Source organism: Anser brachyrhynchus, assembly GCF_964034855.1.
Source record: "Anser brachyrhynchus genome assembly, chromosome: 1".
NCBI classification, from domain to species: domain Eukaryota; kingdom Metazoa; phylum Chordata; class Aves; order Anseriformes; family Anatidae; genus Anser; species Anser brachyrhynchus.
Genome location: NC_137694.1, coordinates 163,871,763 through 163,891,025, shown reverse-complemented (window position 1 = coordinate 163,891,025; position 19,263 = coordinate 163,871,763). Strand labels below are relative to the sequence as shown.

Below are 19,263 nucleotides of genomic sequence, written 5' to 3'. Positions count from 1 at the left end.
TGCTAGAAGTAAATTGGAAATGAGAAAAGAAGATCAGGATAATGCTGTCCATTGCTTGCAGTGTGACAATGACTTGTTAATGTGATACAGATGAAAAAAAAAAAAAAAAAAAAAAAAAAGCAGTAAAGCTTGCAGTTTCAAGACAAGTCAGATAATATGATGAAAAACTCAAAAATAAGAATGATAAGGTAATAAAATTCCAAAACCCATAACGACCATATACACCATTATAATTATCACAGAATCACAGAATCACGGAATTGTACGGGTTGGAAGGGACCTCAAGAGATCATCATGTCCAACCCCCAAAATGCTGGAGTTGTTGAGTACTGTACTTGTTGAGTTAACGTACTCAACATTATGTTGAGTAATGTTAGAATTGTTTATATTTCATCATGGAAAAGTTTGTAGTAAATATAAATATAATATAAATATAAAATATAAATATAAAAATAAACCATGTTAATCAAGTAAATGTAAAATTTCAGTAAGATAAAAGACAGGGCTTAGGCAGATATTAAAGGTTTAGATAAACTTTTTTCTTTTCCCATGAAAATATCCTCTTATCCTCTTCTTCTGTCATACCATGTGAAAAATCTTATTTTAACATAGATTCATGAATGGTAAAAGCAATTTGGAGTTGATTTTCAAGTAATGTCTCAGCAGATATGCCACCTCGCCCACACTGTGAGACTTGCTACCTGTTCAAAAAATGTGAAGAGGGGAAAAGAGTAGAGGTTTCCATAGTAACCTTTAGTAGTTCAGAGTAAAATTGTATAAAATGAAGTCATTATCACTCAGCAGCTAAGGAAGACAGCTCAGCAGATGAAGATGCCAAGTTGTAAATGACTACCAGCGAGTATCTTTTTTTTTTTTTTTTCTTTTTCCTACCTAAAGTATTACTGTGCCTTTTGGGGGAAAAGAAAAATAAAAAAAACCTGTTCTATTGTGTTTAACAATTCCGAAATTTGATTTTTAATTCAGAAACAGCATAAGTACATCTTGTGACTTAGTGTTTGAGAATGCATGTTGGTATCCATGGTAACCCAGAAGATCATAAGGATCACACTGTTCATTTATTGGGAATATGAACAGATTGTTTGTCTCCTGGTAAACTGCAAAATGTCCTGTTACTATATGTCTGGGAATAAAATAAAATAAAAATAAAAATAAAATAAAATAAAATAAAATAAAATAAAATAATAAAATAAAATAAAATAAAATAAAATAAAATAAAATAAAATAAAATAAAATAAATAATAAAAGGATAAAAGAGCTTTCATTTCACTTGTCTTGCAGTAAAACTAGATAGATGATAGACAGATAGATAGATAGATAGACAGATAGATAGTTTTCCACTCCACAAAATGCTAATATAAAATAACTTGAAAAGTCTTTTAAGTAATTAATTCCTGAAATGATCCTGAGAGACCAAACTCACCTACTGAACAAAAATGCTTTCTCATAATCAATAGAAGAAAATAAATTCTTAAGGGGAAGGAGGGTGGAGAAACTACAACAAATCTTTTTGATAATTTCTTTATACTCCATCTTACTATTTAACTATAACTAGAGAGTCACTAGAAAGCTGTTGATCCCTAAGGGATTTAGGTTACGGACTGTGGGTGAAAAATGTATTCGAACACATTGTATTCTAATGTAATTAAGTTACTTCTTTATACAGATAATCTGATACAAGTAAATATGAAATAAACATATTTCAGCTAAGGGAGAAAGGGGCTTGCTTGTTTGGGCCTTGTTTTGTTTGTTTGTTTTTCCCTGAATAAGCACTTATTGAGCATGAAGGATTTTTAATATTTATTTAACTTGATAGTTTACGTTTAAAAATGCTGCTGTTAAAAATATCCTTATCCTTACTGGTGACCTAAGAAAACACGATCATATACCTAGTGCCAATTTTCCAAACCCCTTTGGGCTAATCAGTGAATAATCTGAAAACTGTTGATGGGAAGTAGTGAATTAATTCCACGCTGTTGCCTTGCTTGAGGCCTTTGAGCCTGAGACCTAGCAAACTGTCTTTATCTCAGCCCACGAATTCTCACGCTTTTACCCTTCTGATTCTCTCCTCCATCCCATCTCGGTAGAGTGAGTGACTGGCCGTGTGGTACCAGCATTCCTGAGTGGGAAAAATATATTGGCAGCATATTAAGTGGTTCAAGCTGCTTCAGAAGTGTTTTATACTGAAGCACAGCTGCTCTAGGCACCTCGACTGCCAGTGCAGGGCTGGATGTTCAAAGGGAGGGTTCCTTCAACACATCATGCTGAACAATAAAACTGGGGAGAAGTTGGCTGGGGGGGCTACCATTGCTCAGAAACTGGCTGGGCATCAGTCGGCGGCTGGTAAGCAACTGAATTGTGCAACACTTTGTTGTTGTTGTTGTTGTTTTATTTTATAGCCAGACACCAGCCCAGGTGTGTGGCTATAGCTATTATCAAAATGTTAAAAGCAAAGACGATAAGGAGTCAAGCAAGCAGTAGAAGCAAAAGCAGACACTAATAAGCACTGGACTCAAACATATAGTAAGGCAAATAAGCCAAGCACACAAACTTGCCAATTAACAGCTAAATAGCCAAAACACCAGAACATCTATAAATTTGGTCTAGCACACCCCACATTCCAATCAAATACATCATCATCTCAAACTCTTTGATCCTCACATTGAGTACCAAAAAGGACTGTTGTGGTTTAACCCTGACAGACAGCTAAGTACCACATGGCTACTCACTCACTCTCCCCAAGTGGAATGGGAGAGAGATAAAGGGGTGAGATGAAGGTAATTTACTAAGTACAGCAAAAGCTGTCCATGCAAGCAAGGCAAAAACAAGGACTTCATTCACTACTTCCCTTCAGCTGACAGATGTTCAGCCACTTCCAGGAAAGCAGGGCTTGTTACATGTAACAGTTTCTTGGGAAGGCAAATGACATCAGTCCAAACATCTTGCCCTTCCTCCTTTTTTACCCCAGCTTTTATTGCTGAGCATGATGTCATATTGTACGGGGTATCCCTTTGGTAAGTTTGGGTCAGCTGTCCTGCTGTGTCCCTCCCATCTTCTTGTGTACCCCTAGCCACCTTACTAGCAAGGCAGCATATGAAGCAGACATGTCCTTGACTCTGTAAGCACTGCAACAACTAAAACCTTTGGTATATTATCACAACTATTTTAATCAAAACTCCAAAATGCAGCATCATATGAGGCTCTATGAATAAAATTAACTCTATTCCAGCCCAAACCATAAGATATTGTTATGCTGATTTTGCTGTAACATCTACTGGGATGGAGACTGGTGTCCAACCAGTCTCAGAAGTAAAAATGGGGTGTTCCAGTCCCCGCTTCACAGGCTAAGTGAAGATATGTGTACAGGGTCTCTAGGAGCACATAACCACCAGCACTGTTTGGATAGGATTTCTAAGATCTCCTGAGACTAAAATAAATAGGAGATTTCCAGACTACTTTGCTTCTGGTACCAGATCTGAAGTAATTTCCACTCATGATAATTAATTTCAAGAGAAATTTTCTGTTTCTGATATCCTTGTTTCTCAGGTGGAAGGAGGTTTCCACTGATGCTTGGGCAGTATTACTAAACTGGGTGTTGAGATGTGTCTTGAGACAGATGCAATATTGGCCTTAGCTGAATGAACTGTTTCCCAGATGGAATTCATGGGACTATGATGCTGCTATGTGCAAGATAATGGAATGATGCTTCAAGCTGTTGCAAAGTGCTACACATCACAGCATGGCATTGCATTACAGGAGCACTGTGTCAACCCTGTATGACCTTGTGCTCAAAACCTTATTCATGCATTGAGTTGACTTGCTTGGATTGAAACTAAGGCTGAAAACTTAAAAACATCTATGATGTTTTGAATAGAATTCCTATACAATGAATTTGGTAACAGTGTTTTGGAATGGTTAAAAGAGAGATGACTTTCAACTATATTAGCACATTTCCAAACCGAAGTGATTGGCTCTGGGGCAGATGCATTCTGCAGCAGAGCAGGGGATTGTGGCATGCAGGGGGTTCCCTATGTTGAGATCCCTCAAAGTGGGCAAACAGGGCAGGGCACGTCAGCAAGGGTGTGGCATGGCAGTTTGCACAGCAGGGCACGCAGGTAGGGTGAGCAGAGAGGGTGCTGATGCTTGGCCAGCTCAACCAGGGAGCAATGGTATCCACCCAGCAGGAGGCCATGGCCTCACGGAGCTCAACACCCCCCACACCTGATGCAGCCTCCCATACAGAGTTCTGGGGGGAACATGCTGCCACCCAGGTGTCAGGCTGACGGGTGTGCCCTACTCTTACCCCAGTACTGGATGGCAGTAGAGAGCAGGGCTGTGGGATGTGTGCACAGGTTTAAGAACTTCTTCTCCTGGTGGCAGAGCTTTAGGGGGAGGTGGGAAGGCTGAGAAGCATCAGGGAGTCAGAAAAGGAGATTGACTAGTGGGGTAGTGCTCTGCCATCCCTGAGGCAGGCTCCTCAGCCAGCCACTGTATAGGAAACAAAGGTTCCCCTACCCGCTCACCACCAGGCAGAGGGAAGGGATCTAAGAGACAGTAGGGAGTGGAAGCAGGTTCCTGTTTGATGCAGCAGGTAAACCCCCCTGTTGCCTATCTCACCTTCCCAGGAGCCCCTACATAACAGGTATGAGGCTCTGGAACCTGATGGTCAAGCAAATGACTATGTGGGCAAAGGTCTGTCCACACTGGGGGAGTTGCTCAGGGCAGGTCAATCTGTGGCCCGCATCACAACAATCTCCACCAAGGAAAAATAAAAGAAGGGTGATTATTGTTATAGGGGACTCCCTTCTGATGGGAACAGAAGGCCTGATTTGACATCCAGACTTGACTCACAAGGAAGGCTGCTGTCTCCCTGCGGCTCGGGTAAGAGACATCACTTGGAAAGTCACTCGTCTGGTACATCCCTCTGATTATTAACTTTTTTTTTTTTTTCTTTTCACATTGGTAGTGATGAGATAGCAAAGATAGCAAAGAGAAGTTCAAGAGCAATCAATCAAAAGGGACTTTAGGGCTTTGGGGTGATTGGTTCAAGGATCAGGTGCACAGGTAGTGTTTTCCTCCATCTTTCCAGTAGTAGGGATCAATACTGAAAGAAACAGTCAGATCCAGCAGATCAATACGTGCCTCCGAGGCTGGTGCCACCAATGAAGTATTGAGTTTCTTAATCATGGGAAGGTCTATGTGACACCAGGCCTACTGGCTCCTCATGGGGAGCACCCTTCCCTGAGGGGGAAAAGGATTTTTGCCCAGGAATTATCAGGGCTGATTGATAGGACTTTAAACAAGATTCAAAGGGGTTAAGGGACAAAAACACGCCCACCAGTGATGAGCAATGGGACTGCACGCCAATAATTGAGGGACTGCATGCTGGAGAAACCAATCAGTCTGCCACACAAGGGGCTGGGTTCAATGAAACACATCTGCAAAGTTTCTATACAAATGCATGCAGCATGAGAAAAAAGCAAGAGGAGCTAGAAGCCTTGGCCTAGTCCCAGGGCTACGACATCATTGGCATAAGTGAAACTTGGTGGGAAGAGGCCTGTGACTAGTGTGTTGCAATGGACAGATGTAGATTCTTCAGAAGGGACAAGCAGGGCGGGTGAGATGGGGAGGTGGTGCTCTACGTAACAGAGTCACTGGACTGTACAGAGTTTGCAGTCAGCGACAATGTGGTTGAGAGCTTCTGGGTAAGGATCAAGGAGCAAGCAAATAAAGGGGATATCATTGTGGGAGTTTACTATAGACCACCCAGACAGGATGATGACACAGATGAATTATTCTTTAAAGAACTGAGAGATACTTCTAGATCAGCTGCCATTGTCCTTATGGGGGACATCAACCTGCCAGATATCAGCTAGGAATATCACAAAGCTGAGACAAACAAGTTCAGGAGATTCCTGAAGCACCTTGATGAGAACTTCTTGGTACAGGTACTAAGAGAGCCGACTAGGAAAGGTGCCCTCCTAGACCTGTTGCTTGTAAACAGGGAGGGTCTTGTGGGTGAAATGGCAATAGGTGGCCGCGCTGGCCATAGTGACCATGAGGTAGTTGAATTCAAAATCTTTGGTGACAGGAGGAAAACTGCCACCAAAACTTCAGGCCTGGATTTGGAGAAGCCAGACCCCCTGGGAAACTGCTTTTAAAGAGTCTTAAGAGCTCAGGAACAGGAAATTCCAAAATATCAGAAATCAAGCAGGAGGGGCAGAATGCCATCTTGGCTGAGCAGAGATCTTCAAGAGCTTAGGTGGAAAAAGAATGTGTATGGCCACTGGAAGCAAGGTTGGGTGACTACAGGGATGCTCCTCACCTTTGTAGAAAGATAATCCGGGTGTCCAAAACTCATTTAGAGGTGAAGCTGGCCAGCAGTGTGGGGGATAATAAGAAAGGCTTTATAAAGTATGTTAATGGGACAAGGAGAACCAGGGAAAATGTTGGTCCAATACTTGATGAGGGTGGTCACCTCATAAACAGGGAAATAGACAAAGCAGAGATGTTTAATGCAAATTTTGCCTCTGTCTTCAACACCAGTGATGAGCTCTGGGACCCCAGCCACCCTGAGTTGGAGGACTGTAACTGTGGGAACAATAAACTCACAGTTAACCCCAAACTTATGTGGGATTTGCTGCTCCACCTGGATGCATATAAGTCCATAGAACCTTATGGGATTCATCCCAGAGTACTCAGAGAGCTGGCTGAGGTCATTGTGGGACCTCTCTCAATTAATTTTTCAATGGTCTTGGGAATCTGGTGAGGTCCCAGTCGACTGGAAGCTGGCAAATGTGGTCCTAATTTTCAAGAAGGGCAAGAAAGAAGATGCTGGCAATTACAGGCCTGTCAGTCTCACTTCAGTGTCTGGTAAAATTATTAAGAAAATTATTCTGGGAGTTACTGAGTTATTGAAAAACACCTAAAGGACAACACAGTCATTGGTCAGAGTCAACATGGGTTCACAAGGGGAAGGTCATGTCTAACAAACTTAATTTCCTTCTATGACAAGATCACCCATCTAGTTGATCAAAGGAAGCCAGACGATGTAATCTTTCTGTATTTCAGTAGAGCTTTCAATACTGTCTCTCAAGTATCCTTCTGGACGAAATGATCAGAATACAGTTAGATAAAAGCATAATAAGATGGGTGAACAATTGGCTGATGGGTTGGGCCCAGAGGGTTCTTGTAAATGGGGTGACATCAGGCTGGCAACCTGTCACTAGTAGGATTCCCCAGGGCTCCATTTTAGGACCAGTCCTCGTCAATGTTTTCATAAACAATTTGGATGAAGGACTTGAAGGTTTTTTGAGCAAGTTCAAGGATGATGCCAAATTGGGTGGAACTGTTGACTCCATTGAGGGTGGTGAGGCCTTGCAGAGAGATCTGGATAAATTAGAGAGCTGTGCAATCACCATCAATATGAAGTTTAACAAGAGCAAGTGCCGGATTTGGCACCTGGGAAGGGGCAACCCTGGCTATATGTACAGACTGGGGGACAAGATACTGGAGAGCAACCCAGCAGAAAGAGATCTGGGGGTTTTGATTGACAACAACCTGAACATGAGCCAGTGGTGTGCCTTGGCAACCAGGAGGGCCAACCATACCCTGGGGTGCATCAAGAATGGCATTGCTAGTTGGTCAAGGGAAGTGATTTGTCCCACTCTACTCTGCACTGATGTGGCCTCGCCTTGAGTTCAGTGTGCAGTTTTGGATGCTATAGTATAAGAAAGATATAAAACTGTTAGAGAGTATCCAAGGGAGAGTAACAAATATGTTAAAGTGTCTAGAGGGGAAGATGTATGAGAAGTGGCTAAAGTCACTTGGATTGCTCTGCCTGGAGAAGAGGAGACAGAGGGGACACCTCATAGTGGTGTACAAATTCTTCACAAAGGGGAGTGGAGGGGCAGGCACTTATCTGTTCTCTGTGGTGACCAGTGATAGGACCTGAGGGAACAGCTTGAAGCTGTGACAGGGCAGGTTCAGGCTGGATATAAGGAAAAGGTTTTTCACCAAGAGGGTGGTTGGGCACTGGAACAGGCTCCAAAGGGAATTGATCATGGCACGGAGCCTGCCAGAGTTCAAGAAGTGTTTGGACAATGCTCTCAGACACATGATTTTTTTTTTTGTTTTGCTTATGTTTGCTTTTGTTTTGCTGGGTCTTTTGGGGACCCAGGAGTTGGGCTTGATGATCCTTGTGGGTCCCTTCCAAACCCAGATATTCTATGACTGTATGATTCTATGATTTCTGACAATCTCTTTGTTTGCTTCCATGTAGCTTTCTAAGTAGATTAGCTCATATATAGAAAGCATACCTATTCGTCCACACATCAGTTGCTTTGTTTTGTGTGTGAATTGAACAGAAAACTAATATAAAAATAAAGGACCAGTAATTCTGAAAATATTAAACTTTTCTTCCCCTTAGTCCTTGACACTGCTTGTTCAGACTATCATCTCTCTGAACTGTATTTTCTATCCATTCCAAATGATTCTCTCACTACAATAGATCCTTGAAAGAACAGCCAAACATTCATCTGTTGATTTCTGCTACTTACAACATATTTCTCATCTATACCATTCTTAAAAATCTTTCAGAAAAGGTCCCTCTGAGTTCCCCAGACACCCTGAAGAAACTGGAAAAGAACCAAGACATTTTTTAAAAGACTTTTTCAAAAGATTGTTTGAAATAAACACAATTTCTTGAAATTAAGCACTTTATTTGAGAATAAATGCAAGTGGTATGTTGTAACAATTTCTAATGCATAAGTATTTTCTCTCCACTCTCTAAAACATATCAGTCGTCATGATTCTTTTGCTGCAGTTGCTATAGTTTTATTTTTTTTCTTAGACATGTCTCTGTTTCTATTGTCCTTCTAAGAATAATAAGTTTTTTTTTTTTTTTTTTTTTTTTGTGTGGTAACTCTCTTTCTCTGCTCCAACATGGGGTCCCTCCCACGGCACACCCTCCTTCCTCAACTGATCCTGCATGGGCTTCCCACAGACAGCAGCTCTTCAAGGACTGCTCCAATATGGTTTCATACCATAGGGTCCCTCTGTCAGGTGCAAACTGCTCCAACATGGGTCCCCCACAAAGCAGTAGCTTCCTCCAGGTCGCCTGCTCCTGTGTGGGTTCGTCTCCACAGGCTGCAGCTCTGGTCCAGGGCCTGCTCCTGTGAGAGCTCTCCATGGGCCGCAGCCTCCTCTGGGCCACATCCACCTGCTCCACCATGGGCTCCTCCACGGGCTGCAGCATCGAGATCTGCTCCAGTGTGGTACACCATAGCTGCAGGGGGACAGTCTGCTCCACCAGGGGCCCCTCCACAGGCTGCAGGGGAACTTCTGCTCTGGCGCCTGGAGTACCTCCTGCCCTCCTTCTGCATTGACCTTGGTGTCTGCAGGTCTAGTTCTCTTACATTTCTCACTCCTCTCTCCCAGCTGTTGTTTTGCAGCTTTTTTTTTCTTTATTTTATTTTATTTTATTTTATTTTATTTTATTTTATTTTATTTTATTTTATTTTATTTTATTTTATTTATTTTATTTTATTTTATTTTATTTTATTATTTTATTTTAATTTAATTTAATTTTATTTTTTCTCAGATCTGCTCTCACAAAGGTGCAAACAACATTGCTTATAGTCCTGTCTCTGGCCAGTGGCAGGTCCCTTTTGGAGCTGGCTCTGATCTGACACGGGTCAGCTTCTCGACTCTTCTCACAGAGGACACCCCTGCAGCTCCCTGCATGGCTCCCTGCTGCCACTCCAGGTATGCACAGGTCTGCTGTGCATCCTTTGCATTCCCTCCAGTACAATGAAGATTTTTTGGCTATATTTAGGTCTTTGATAAAACTAGGTGCCTCTATATAGGAAACTGAAAAGATCTGTTTGTGTGGGAGCTGCCAACATAGCTAACAGAGATCTAGGATTTCATTCTGTTGCCTACAGGTAGAGAACTAACAGTGTTTGATATGCCCTAGTTTATCCTAGCATGTTTTCCAATGTCCCTCCAGAACATCATTCACTTATGTCCTGTGTAATGCTTGACAGACTACTGTAGATCTCTTTGCTATTTCAGGACAACTGAATAACATACTTATTTAAAATTTCATTCACAGTCAAAATGTTCAGTGTAGTCAAGAGAGTTATGCAGATCATAAGACCTTGAAAATACGGGCACTCTGCCTTGTGTGACATATTAGGATATCCAGGAATATAAATAAAGCGAGGCCTACACTGTTCATGGCCATCTACTGAAAGATGAGCTTTGCAACAAGAAAAATAACTTCAGTTACCTGCATTTTAGTCACTAAATTGTGTTGTAGGTGTCCACATTTGGGTGATCTGCATCACTCTATAAACTCCCTTGTGTTTATTGCCTAATTCTCCACTGAGTGTATTGGGAGCATAAACACCTGTTCCACATGAGTACATTTCTGTTTAGAAGTCTTAATCTAGAGCTGATTTCTTATTCAATCAGATGAACCAATGTGCAGATTAGACTGTAATAATGAAATGCTTGGACCAAAAAACAAACAAAAAATTAAACAAACAAACAAAAAAACAAAACCATAACTATCAGTCCTGAAATTATACTGGTATACATCAATGAACAAACTAAGGAACAGAAACAGTATCAGAACTGCAGTCTTTACAATGACCTTAGCAGGTAAAGTATTCAGGCTTAATTTAAATACCGAAAAACGTAGAACAGGCACTGGAGGAATGGAGTCAAGATTATTTTGTTCTTAAACACTCATTCTTCCTGTCTTAAAATTTTAATACTTTGAAAGTAATTTAAAAATTACCTATAAGTAACTGCACTACAAGATAGCATTCCAGATTATTCTTTTGGCATTTGAATAACATTAGTGATCACTGAGTGATTATTGAGAGGGATCTACTGGTTTAAATTTAATAAACTGTATGACTTTGCAGCTCCACAAAGTAGGAGCGTTACTAGTACTTCAGCCTAAACATATGTTTTGAATGTAAACTTTCCCTTTTACTCTTTAATATTTCTAGTTGGCACGTTTTCTTTTACATTTAGGCACTGCAGCAGAGAGAATAATAATTTAAATTATCAACCAATAGCATCTAAGAGGATACTCGGCTCTTGAAATAAGTTCTAATTATTAAAAAAATAATAATAATAATTTATTGTACTTTCATTATATTAATGATCCAGAGGATGTCTCCATTATTACTCTGTAGATTTCACTTGTAAAAGGGCAGCATGATTTTTAGTATACACTGGTGGTAAAAGGGCTCATAACTCTAGAAAATATTTCTGAGTGTCCGAAAGTGAAAAAAATAACCTAAAAAGCACGAGTTTTTCAGAATGCTTTCTAGGTTGAATTAATGGTAGATTTTTGGGTGTCATAAAATGTGTGTGTGTATACATATATATATACACACACACACATAAATATATACATATATACATATATACATATATATACACACATATATATAATATATATGTGTATATATATGTGTATATATATAAATGTGTGTGTATATATATATATATATATTCGTGGTGAATGGAGTTAAATACAGGTGGAGGCCAGTCACTAGTGGAGTCCCCCAGGGCTCAGTACTAGAGCCAGTTCTTTTCAATATCTTTATCGATGACCTGGATGAGGGGATCGAGTGCACCCGCAGTAAGTTTGCAGATGACACCAAGTTAGGTGCGTGTGTCGATCTGCTAGAGGGTAGGAAGGCTCTGCAGGAGGATCTGGATAGGCTGGATTGATGGGCTGAGGCCAACTGTATGAAGTTCAATGAGGCCAAGTGCCGGGCCCTACACCTGGGACACAACAACCCCAAGCAGTGCTATGGGGTGGGGGATAAGTGGTTAGAAAGCTGCCTGGCAGAGAAGGACCTGGGAGTTTTGGTTGACAGTCAGCTGAATATGAGCCAGCAGTGTGCCCAGGTGGCCAAGAAGGCCAACAGCATCCTGGCTTGCATAAGAAGCAGTGTGGCCAGCAGGGCTAGGGAAGTGATTGTCCCCCTGTACTCGGCTCTGGTGAGGCCGCACCTTGAGTACTGTGTTCAGTTTTAGGCCCCTCACTACAAGAAGGACATGGAGGTGCTCGAGCGAGTCCAGAGAAGGGCAACGAAGCTGGTGAGGGGTCTGGAGAACAAGTCTTATGAGGAGCAGCTGAGGGAGTTGGGATTGTTTAGTCTGGAGAAGAGGAGGCTATTAACCACGCGAGCTTTCCATGTCCTCTCCGTGCCTCTCCCTTCCCCCGTAGGGATGGACGAAAACACCACCTGCACTCCCGCTCCCTCCACCAATCGTCCCAGCCCCCTATAGTCCTGTTTGATAGCCTTGAGGCTTCTCTTTTCAACATCGTCACTGCCAGCCTGGACTATCAAAAGCGGGTAATAGTCAGAGGGGCGAACCAGGTTTGGAAGCTTCCTGGTAATGTCTCTGCCCAGGGAGACAGCAGACTTCCCTATGTGTGGGGTCAGGCCGACAAATAGGGCCCTCCGTTCCCCTGAGGAGGGAGTCGCCCACAACAATCACCCTTCTTTCTTTCTTGGTGGAGGCAGTCCTGAGGCGTGGAGTCAACTTCCTCACCTCAGGCATCCTCCTGGGTAGGCTTCCTACCTCATCCTCACCCACCGGTCTCTCCAGCTCCAGGGCCTCAAACCTATTGTTCAAGGGCACCTGGGAAGGCAGCACCGGAAGGGGAGGGCATCTCCTGCGAGGTCGAGCAGGGACCTGTCTCCATTCCTCCTCAACTCGCAGGTCCCCTCCCACTGCCCGATGGCGACAGGGCAGGGGGTCCACCCCCCTTTGGAGCGTCTCACCCTGGTCCCTCTCCCTCCGGTCCTGCAGGGAGTCGCTCCACCAGTCTATCTCCCGCTCGCACTCCCTGATATCCCTCAACCTCTGCACCTCCTCCTTGAGCTCCGCCACCATGCGGACCAGGTCGTCCACCTGCTCGCACCTCACGCAAGCAGTCTCTCTGCCTCCCGCCGATGGCAGCAAGAGGCTCAGACACTCCCCGCATCCGGAGACCTGAACTGCCGCATGTTTGAGCGGGCAGTCGGTCTGGGTGTGTACTGACTTCCTAGAGAAAGCACCGTGCCTGGTGGAGACCATCGCAGCCCAGCTGACGGGAGAGTGCCGTTGGAGGAGTTGTCCCTATGGGCGGGTGTGAGCACTCCGCCCTTCCTGCCCGCCCTTCCTGCCCGCGCTAACTGCCTCGCTAACTGCCGCGTCACTCCCTGTTTGCCGGCCCTGTTCGCCGCGCTCCTGGTCGCTCGCGCTCTCTAGGGGCTGCCTTTGAACGGCCGGGGGGAGGAGCTGTCGCTGACGCTGCTGGCTCCGCCTACGCCTCGTCAGCCTCCCTCACGAGGGCTGCCGGTGCCTGGCGGCTCCCTCACGTAGGCTCGATGCCCGAAAAATAGCCCTGCCTGTCCCGATCCCGCGCTCCGCTGCAGCACGTGTCTGCCCCGGAGCCGGTCGCCTCAGCAAGTGACCTTATCACTCTCTATAGGTACCTTAAAGGAGGCTGTAGCGAGGTAGGGGTTGGTCTATTCTCCCACGTGCCTGGTGACAGGACGAGGGGGAATGGGCTAAAGTTGCGCCAGGGGAGGTTTAGGTTGGATATTAGGAACAACTTCTTTACTGAAAGGGTTGTTAGGCATTGGAATAGGCTGCCCAGGGAAGTGGTTGAGTCACCATCCCTGGAGGTCTTTAAAAGACGTTTAGATGTTGAGCTTAGTGATATGGTTTAGTGGAGGACTTGTTAGTGTTAGGTCAGAGGTTGGACTGGGTGATCTTGGAGGTCTCTTCCAACCTAAATGATTCTGTGATTCTGCGATATATATATATATATATATATGTATAAATTAATGCATTGTATCTACAACCTGGTACAGTATTCAATAGTCCATATATGTGTTCTGTGTATTTAGAGGTTGAGACTAGACTACAGCTTGACTCTGTGATTTAATTTCACTTCCAAACTATCTAAGAAGAATTCACTTCAGTAAAACTTTATAAAACTTTGCTCCTTATATTGATGCATGAGTTTTGTGTCAAGAATCTATATACAGGTATAGGAAAACATGCAAACACACATGTAACAGGAGATTTTGACAGTTTATTATTTCCTTATATAAGAGAGTGTTGCTTATATAATAAAACGGACAAAATGGAAGCTATTCACTTTTGTATTATGAAAAAAATAATACGTTAAAGATAACTTAATTTTAAATCCATGTTGTTTTATGTGTTAAACAGATTAGCATGTTGTTTGCATTGTGCCTCGAAGTCGAAGGCAGACACATTGAGAGAGATGTAAGAAAGGGAAGAATTACAAACTTTTGTTATAACTTTAAAAGTTAGTCTTGTCATCAGGTTCAGCACAGGCTGTTGTACGACTCAGAATACTGTTTCAAATTGGAAATACATGTTCCTTTACAAGCAATCCTCAAGTCTCATGCTTTGTATTTAGCCTGTTGGCATTTGCAAGCATTCTTTAACAAGAATGCACTAGTTCTTGGACAGACACACATTTGGCAGAGAGAAGAAGAATGGCATAATTCATCTTTCTCCAGTTGCTGTAGTTGACATGCTCCCATAAACACTGCTTGTCACAGCTAAGCACTTTTCTTGATGCTTTGAGCCTTTTATTGTTTTGTTGGGCAACTGATCGACACACTCAAATCCATGCTGAACCCTTCTGAATCATCAGAAAAGACTGGGTTAACACAATGTTTAAAAACAGTTGTTCATATTAAAATGTTTTACTATAATAATTTTCACTAGCTACTTTGCCATTCTGACAACCTGCTCTAGTGGGTGTCCCTCTTTCTGACAACCTGCTCTAGTGGGTGGCATCTCTGCTTATGGCAGGGGAGTTGGAACTAGATGAGTGTGCCCAGTTGGCCAAGGTGGCCAATGGCATCCTGGCTTGTATCAGGAACAGTGTAGCCAGCAGGAACAGGGAGGTGATCATTCCCCTCTGTACTTGGCTCTGGTGAGGCTGCACCTCGAGTACTGTATTCAGTTTTGGGCCCCTTACTACAAGAAGGACATCGAGGCCCTGGAACATGTCCAGAGAAGGGTTACAAAGCTGGTGAAGGGTCTGGAACAAAAGTCTTATGAGAAGCAGCTGAGGGAGCTGGGATTGTTTAGTCTGCAGGGGAGACCTTATTGCTCTCTACCTGAAAGGAAGCTGTGAGGCTCTGGGGGTTGGCCTCTTCTCACAGGTAACTAGTGATAGGACTAGAGGGAATGGCCTCAAGTTGCACCAGGGGAGGTTCAGGTTGGAAATTAGGAGACATTTCTTCTCAAAAAGAGTAGTTAGGCATTGGAATGCATTGCCCAGGGAGGTGGTGGAGTCACCGTCCGTGGGAGGTTTTAAGGAAAGGTGGGACATGGTTCTTAGGGACATGGTTTAGTGGGTGATACTAGAGGTAGGGGGATGGTTGGGCCAGATGATCTTGGAGGTCTTCTCCAACCTTAATGATTCTATGGCCTTTAAGGTCCTTTCCAACCCAAGCTGTTGTATGATTCTTTGATTCTATGATATATGTTTATACTGATAGTTTTACATAGTTTTTAACCATGTGCGCATATACATTCTGGTAGTCTGCTTGAGCTGAACATACATACTTGAATGAGCTTCAATTTAGATCTCAGTTACTAATTTTGGAAAGCTCCATTAACATTTGCAGCAGTTTCTGTACATTGCTTCATAAAGCACAGGCAAAACTTAACGTTTATTTGAAGCTATCATCCTGAGATCCAGTCCCGCCACTGCTGACAGTAATTCTTTATATGTGATCTTGCTTTTTGATTATGCTGGAATTAAGGAGCAATCTGCAGGCAACCATTCTAGTCAGTTCACTTGAATGCAATTTAATTAGTACTTTCCCGCATGCCCTGTCCATCATTTAATCTCAGTTTCTAAGGGAATTAGTCTTGAGTCTAGTAGGATGTCAGTTTCTTAGTTTCTAAATGATTAAAGTAAACACAGGCAAAAGTAAAAAGGGAGAAGTAACTATAGGAAGCTTTCTTCCTTTTATTCCTAAGGGAAAGGTACATTTAGTACAATGAATAAAACTTATCTGTGGAAATACTATTCTACAAGAAACATAGAATGCTTTATTTACGAAGATGCATAAACTAATGGTCTTTAAGATGAAATATAAATATATTGTGGGTTTGTTGTTTGTATTTATTTTCTTTAAATCCTAGAATTTTATAAAGGCATCTTGGATTTGAAATATGATAAAATATAAAGCATAACACAAAATGGGAAGAAACTTTCATTTCCAGAACAACCTATAAACCCAACTAATTATTTAAAAGTAGTTTGTATGTTGATATATTAAAAGAATAACGATGCTCTCCTCCTTCGTGCTGCACAAATGTAACAGTGATATTGATTGGTAGCACAGTTAACGCTAAAATTAAGTCTCCAGAAAATTTATTCTGAACCACGTAGGAAGAGGAAAATAAATAAATAAATAAATAAATAAGAAATACCAGATTTTCCAAAGTAACACATACACCTTGTACAGCTCATTGTACAAGGTTTAACAAAGGTTATTTTAAGACAGACCTATGTTTTATAGTACAATTTATAACTGGAGAAGACCTTCAGAGTCATTGAGCTGAGCTTCCGTTAATTGCCAGCAACCCAAATAACCTCTTTCATTAATACATGTATATATTAACAGAATATATATATATGATTCTGTTTCTTCAGAGGAAAGCTCCTGGTGACATGGAGCTGTGTCAGCCTCACCTCCAGCCTCACCTCCACTGGTCAGCTGTGTTCAGCAACCCCTAACAGTCCTGATGCACTTTTCCATACTGTTTTCTCATAATTCCTATTGTTTTGCAACCCCTAACAATCCTGGTGCACACGTACATACTAGTAAGCCCCTTGTCTTTATTTTCCTAGGCTGAAAACAAACAAAACACAAGTTTTTCTAGGGTGTCTTAATTCACAGTTGTGAGCAGTAGAGCAGAACTCAGAAACTGCAGAGTATGGCAGGGTGTAGACCTAGTGCTCAATCTGGGAAACATCACAGCTGTGGGGAAAGATATGTATCCAAACTCATGGCCCATCAGTGGAAACAGTTACATTTTAATCAAGTAGAGACCTGAACATTTCCAATTTTACCTACCTTCCACATTGATTGTTGGTAAAGAGTGGAGCATGAACCAAAGAATTGAACCTAAAACATGAACCTAAAGAATTAGCCTGAGTAACACCTGGGATAAAATGAAAATTCATGACATGAGGAGAAAATTTATTATCAGACTTGAACTGGGAATATATAACTGTGCCAATGATGCTTCTGAATTAAAGCTGATTGTTGTGCATACAGCTATTTTCCACAGAGGCCACATTTTATAGCAGACATTTCGTTATTAAACTCAAAATACTCCTATTCACATTTTGTGATATTGATTTTTATTTCATGTTTATTATCCTGTTCCTCAAGGTAGGTTTACACTTTCTATCCACTCTTCTGATTCTCTTTGAAGCAGTAAATTTTCTTCAGCTTTGTGTCACAAATAAATTTCCTTTCCACAAGTCTCTCCCCTTGCCCCCCCCCCCAAATAAATAAATAAATAAATAAATAAATAAATAAATAAATATCATTTATGTTAAACAGAATCAGCCTTAGGGCTGATATTGCTTAAATGCTTCTGGTAACCTTTGTCTACAGCATAACCTCCCTCTCATAAACCACTTCCATCACATAATACTTTTACCAATTCTCACCTTCTCTAAAATAGTTGGTGTAATGTTTTACTACACAAAATGATTTAATAAAGTCATGTCAGCAGCTTTTCTGTTTCCATTATCTATAAAACTCTGATTAAAATAAATAAATAAATAAATAATATAAATCTGTGTTGGTTTTACCCTGCTGGGCAGCTGAACTCCACCACAACTGCTCTCTCACTCCCCCTCCTCAAAGAGAATGGGGAAAAAAATACGATGGAAAGGGTTCAAAGGTTGAGATAGGACAGGGAGGTCACTTGCCAATTACGAACACATCCAAAACAGACTCAGCGTAGGGAAATTAATATAATTTATTGCCTATTACTAACAGGCTAGAACAGTGAGAAAATAAAACCAAACTAAAAACACTTTCCCACCCATACACCCTCTCCTAAATCCCTACCCTGAGCAGAGCAGGGGAATGGGGGCCACAGTCAGTCCCTAATGTATCTTCTCCTATGCTCCTTCACAGTCACGCTCTGCCCCTTCTCCAACATGGGATCCCTCCCACGGCACACCCTCCTTCCTGAATTGATCCTGTGTGGGCTTCCCCACAGGAGCAAGGTCTGCTCCAATATGGTTTCATACCATAGGGTCCCTCTGTCAGGAGCAAACTGCTCCAACATGGGTCCCCTACAAAGCAGTAGCTTCCTCCAGGTCACCTGCTCCTGTGTGGGCTCCTCTCCACAGGCTGCAGCTCCGGCCCGGGGCCTGCTCCTGCGAGAGCTCTCCATGGGCCGCAGCCTCCTCCAGGCCACATCCACCTGCTCCACCATGGGCTCCTCCACGGGCTGCAGCGTGGAGATCTGCTCCAGTGTGGTACACCATAGCTGCAGGGGGACAGTCTGCTCCACCAGGGGCCCCTCCACAGGCCGCAGGGGAACTTCTGCTCTGGAGTGTGGAGTACCTCCTGCCCTCCTTCTGCATTGACCTTGGTGTCTGCAGGGCTGGTTCTCTTACATTTCTCACTCCTCTCATCCATCTGTTGTTGTGCAGCATTTTTTTATTTTTTTTTCCCTTTCTTAAATCGGCTCTCACAGAGCCGCAAACAACATTGCTTATTAACCTGTCTCTGGCCAGTGACAGGTCCCCATGGGAGACAGCTGAAATCGGCCCTTAGCATGGGGCAGCTTCTGGACTCTTCTCACAGAGCCACCTCTGCAGCCCCGGCTGCCAAACTCTTGCCATGTAAACCAATACACCATTGTTTACCATTATTTATGTGTGATAAACTCAAGTGAACTATGTTTTACCTTTATTTTGTGTAGATATTATAGAAGACTTGGCCATACGCAGTGAATTTGAATTGAACAACTGAGTAGAAAAAAATAAATAAATAAAATTAGTCTGATTGCAGAACAAGAGACTTTGATCAATCAAGGAAGTCATTTAATTAATTAAAATAACATATTAAAGACAATGACTACTGGAATAGGCAACACAGTATGATATATAAATATATTTAAATTATAGAACTA

At 42.4% G+C, this 19,263-nt stretch overlaps 1 protein-coding gene across 1 annotated transcript in view; it reads right to left on the bottom strand.

Annotated features, from left to right (window-relative positions):
- Positions 1 to 12,151: 12,151 nt before the first annotated feature.
- Positions 12,152 to 19,263, bottom strand: part of LOC308187798 (uncharacterized protein) — a 181,374-nt gene continuing 174,262 nt past the window's right edge. Inside the window, exon 2 of the mRNA XM_080576142.1 lies at positions 12,152 to 13,511. Coding sequence (XP_080432268.1) covers positions 12,412 to 13,131 — 720 coding nt within the window. The 5' untranslated portion in view covers positions 13,132 to 13,511 and the 3' untranslated portion in view covers positions 12,152 to 12,411. The remainder of the gene's footprint in view (positions 13,512 to 19,263) is intronic.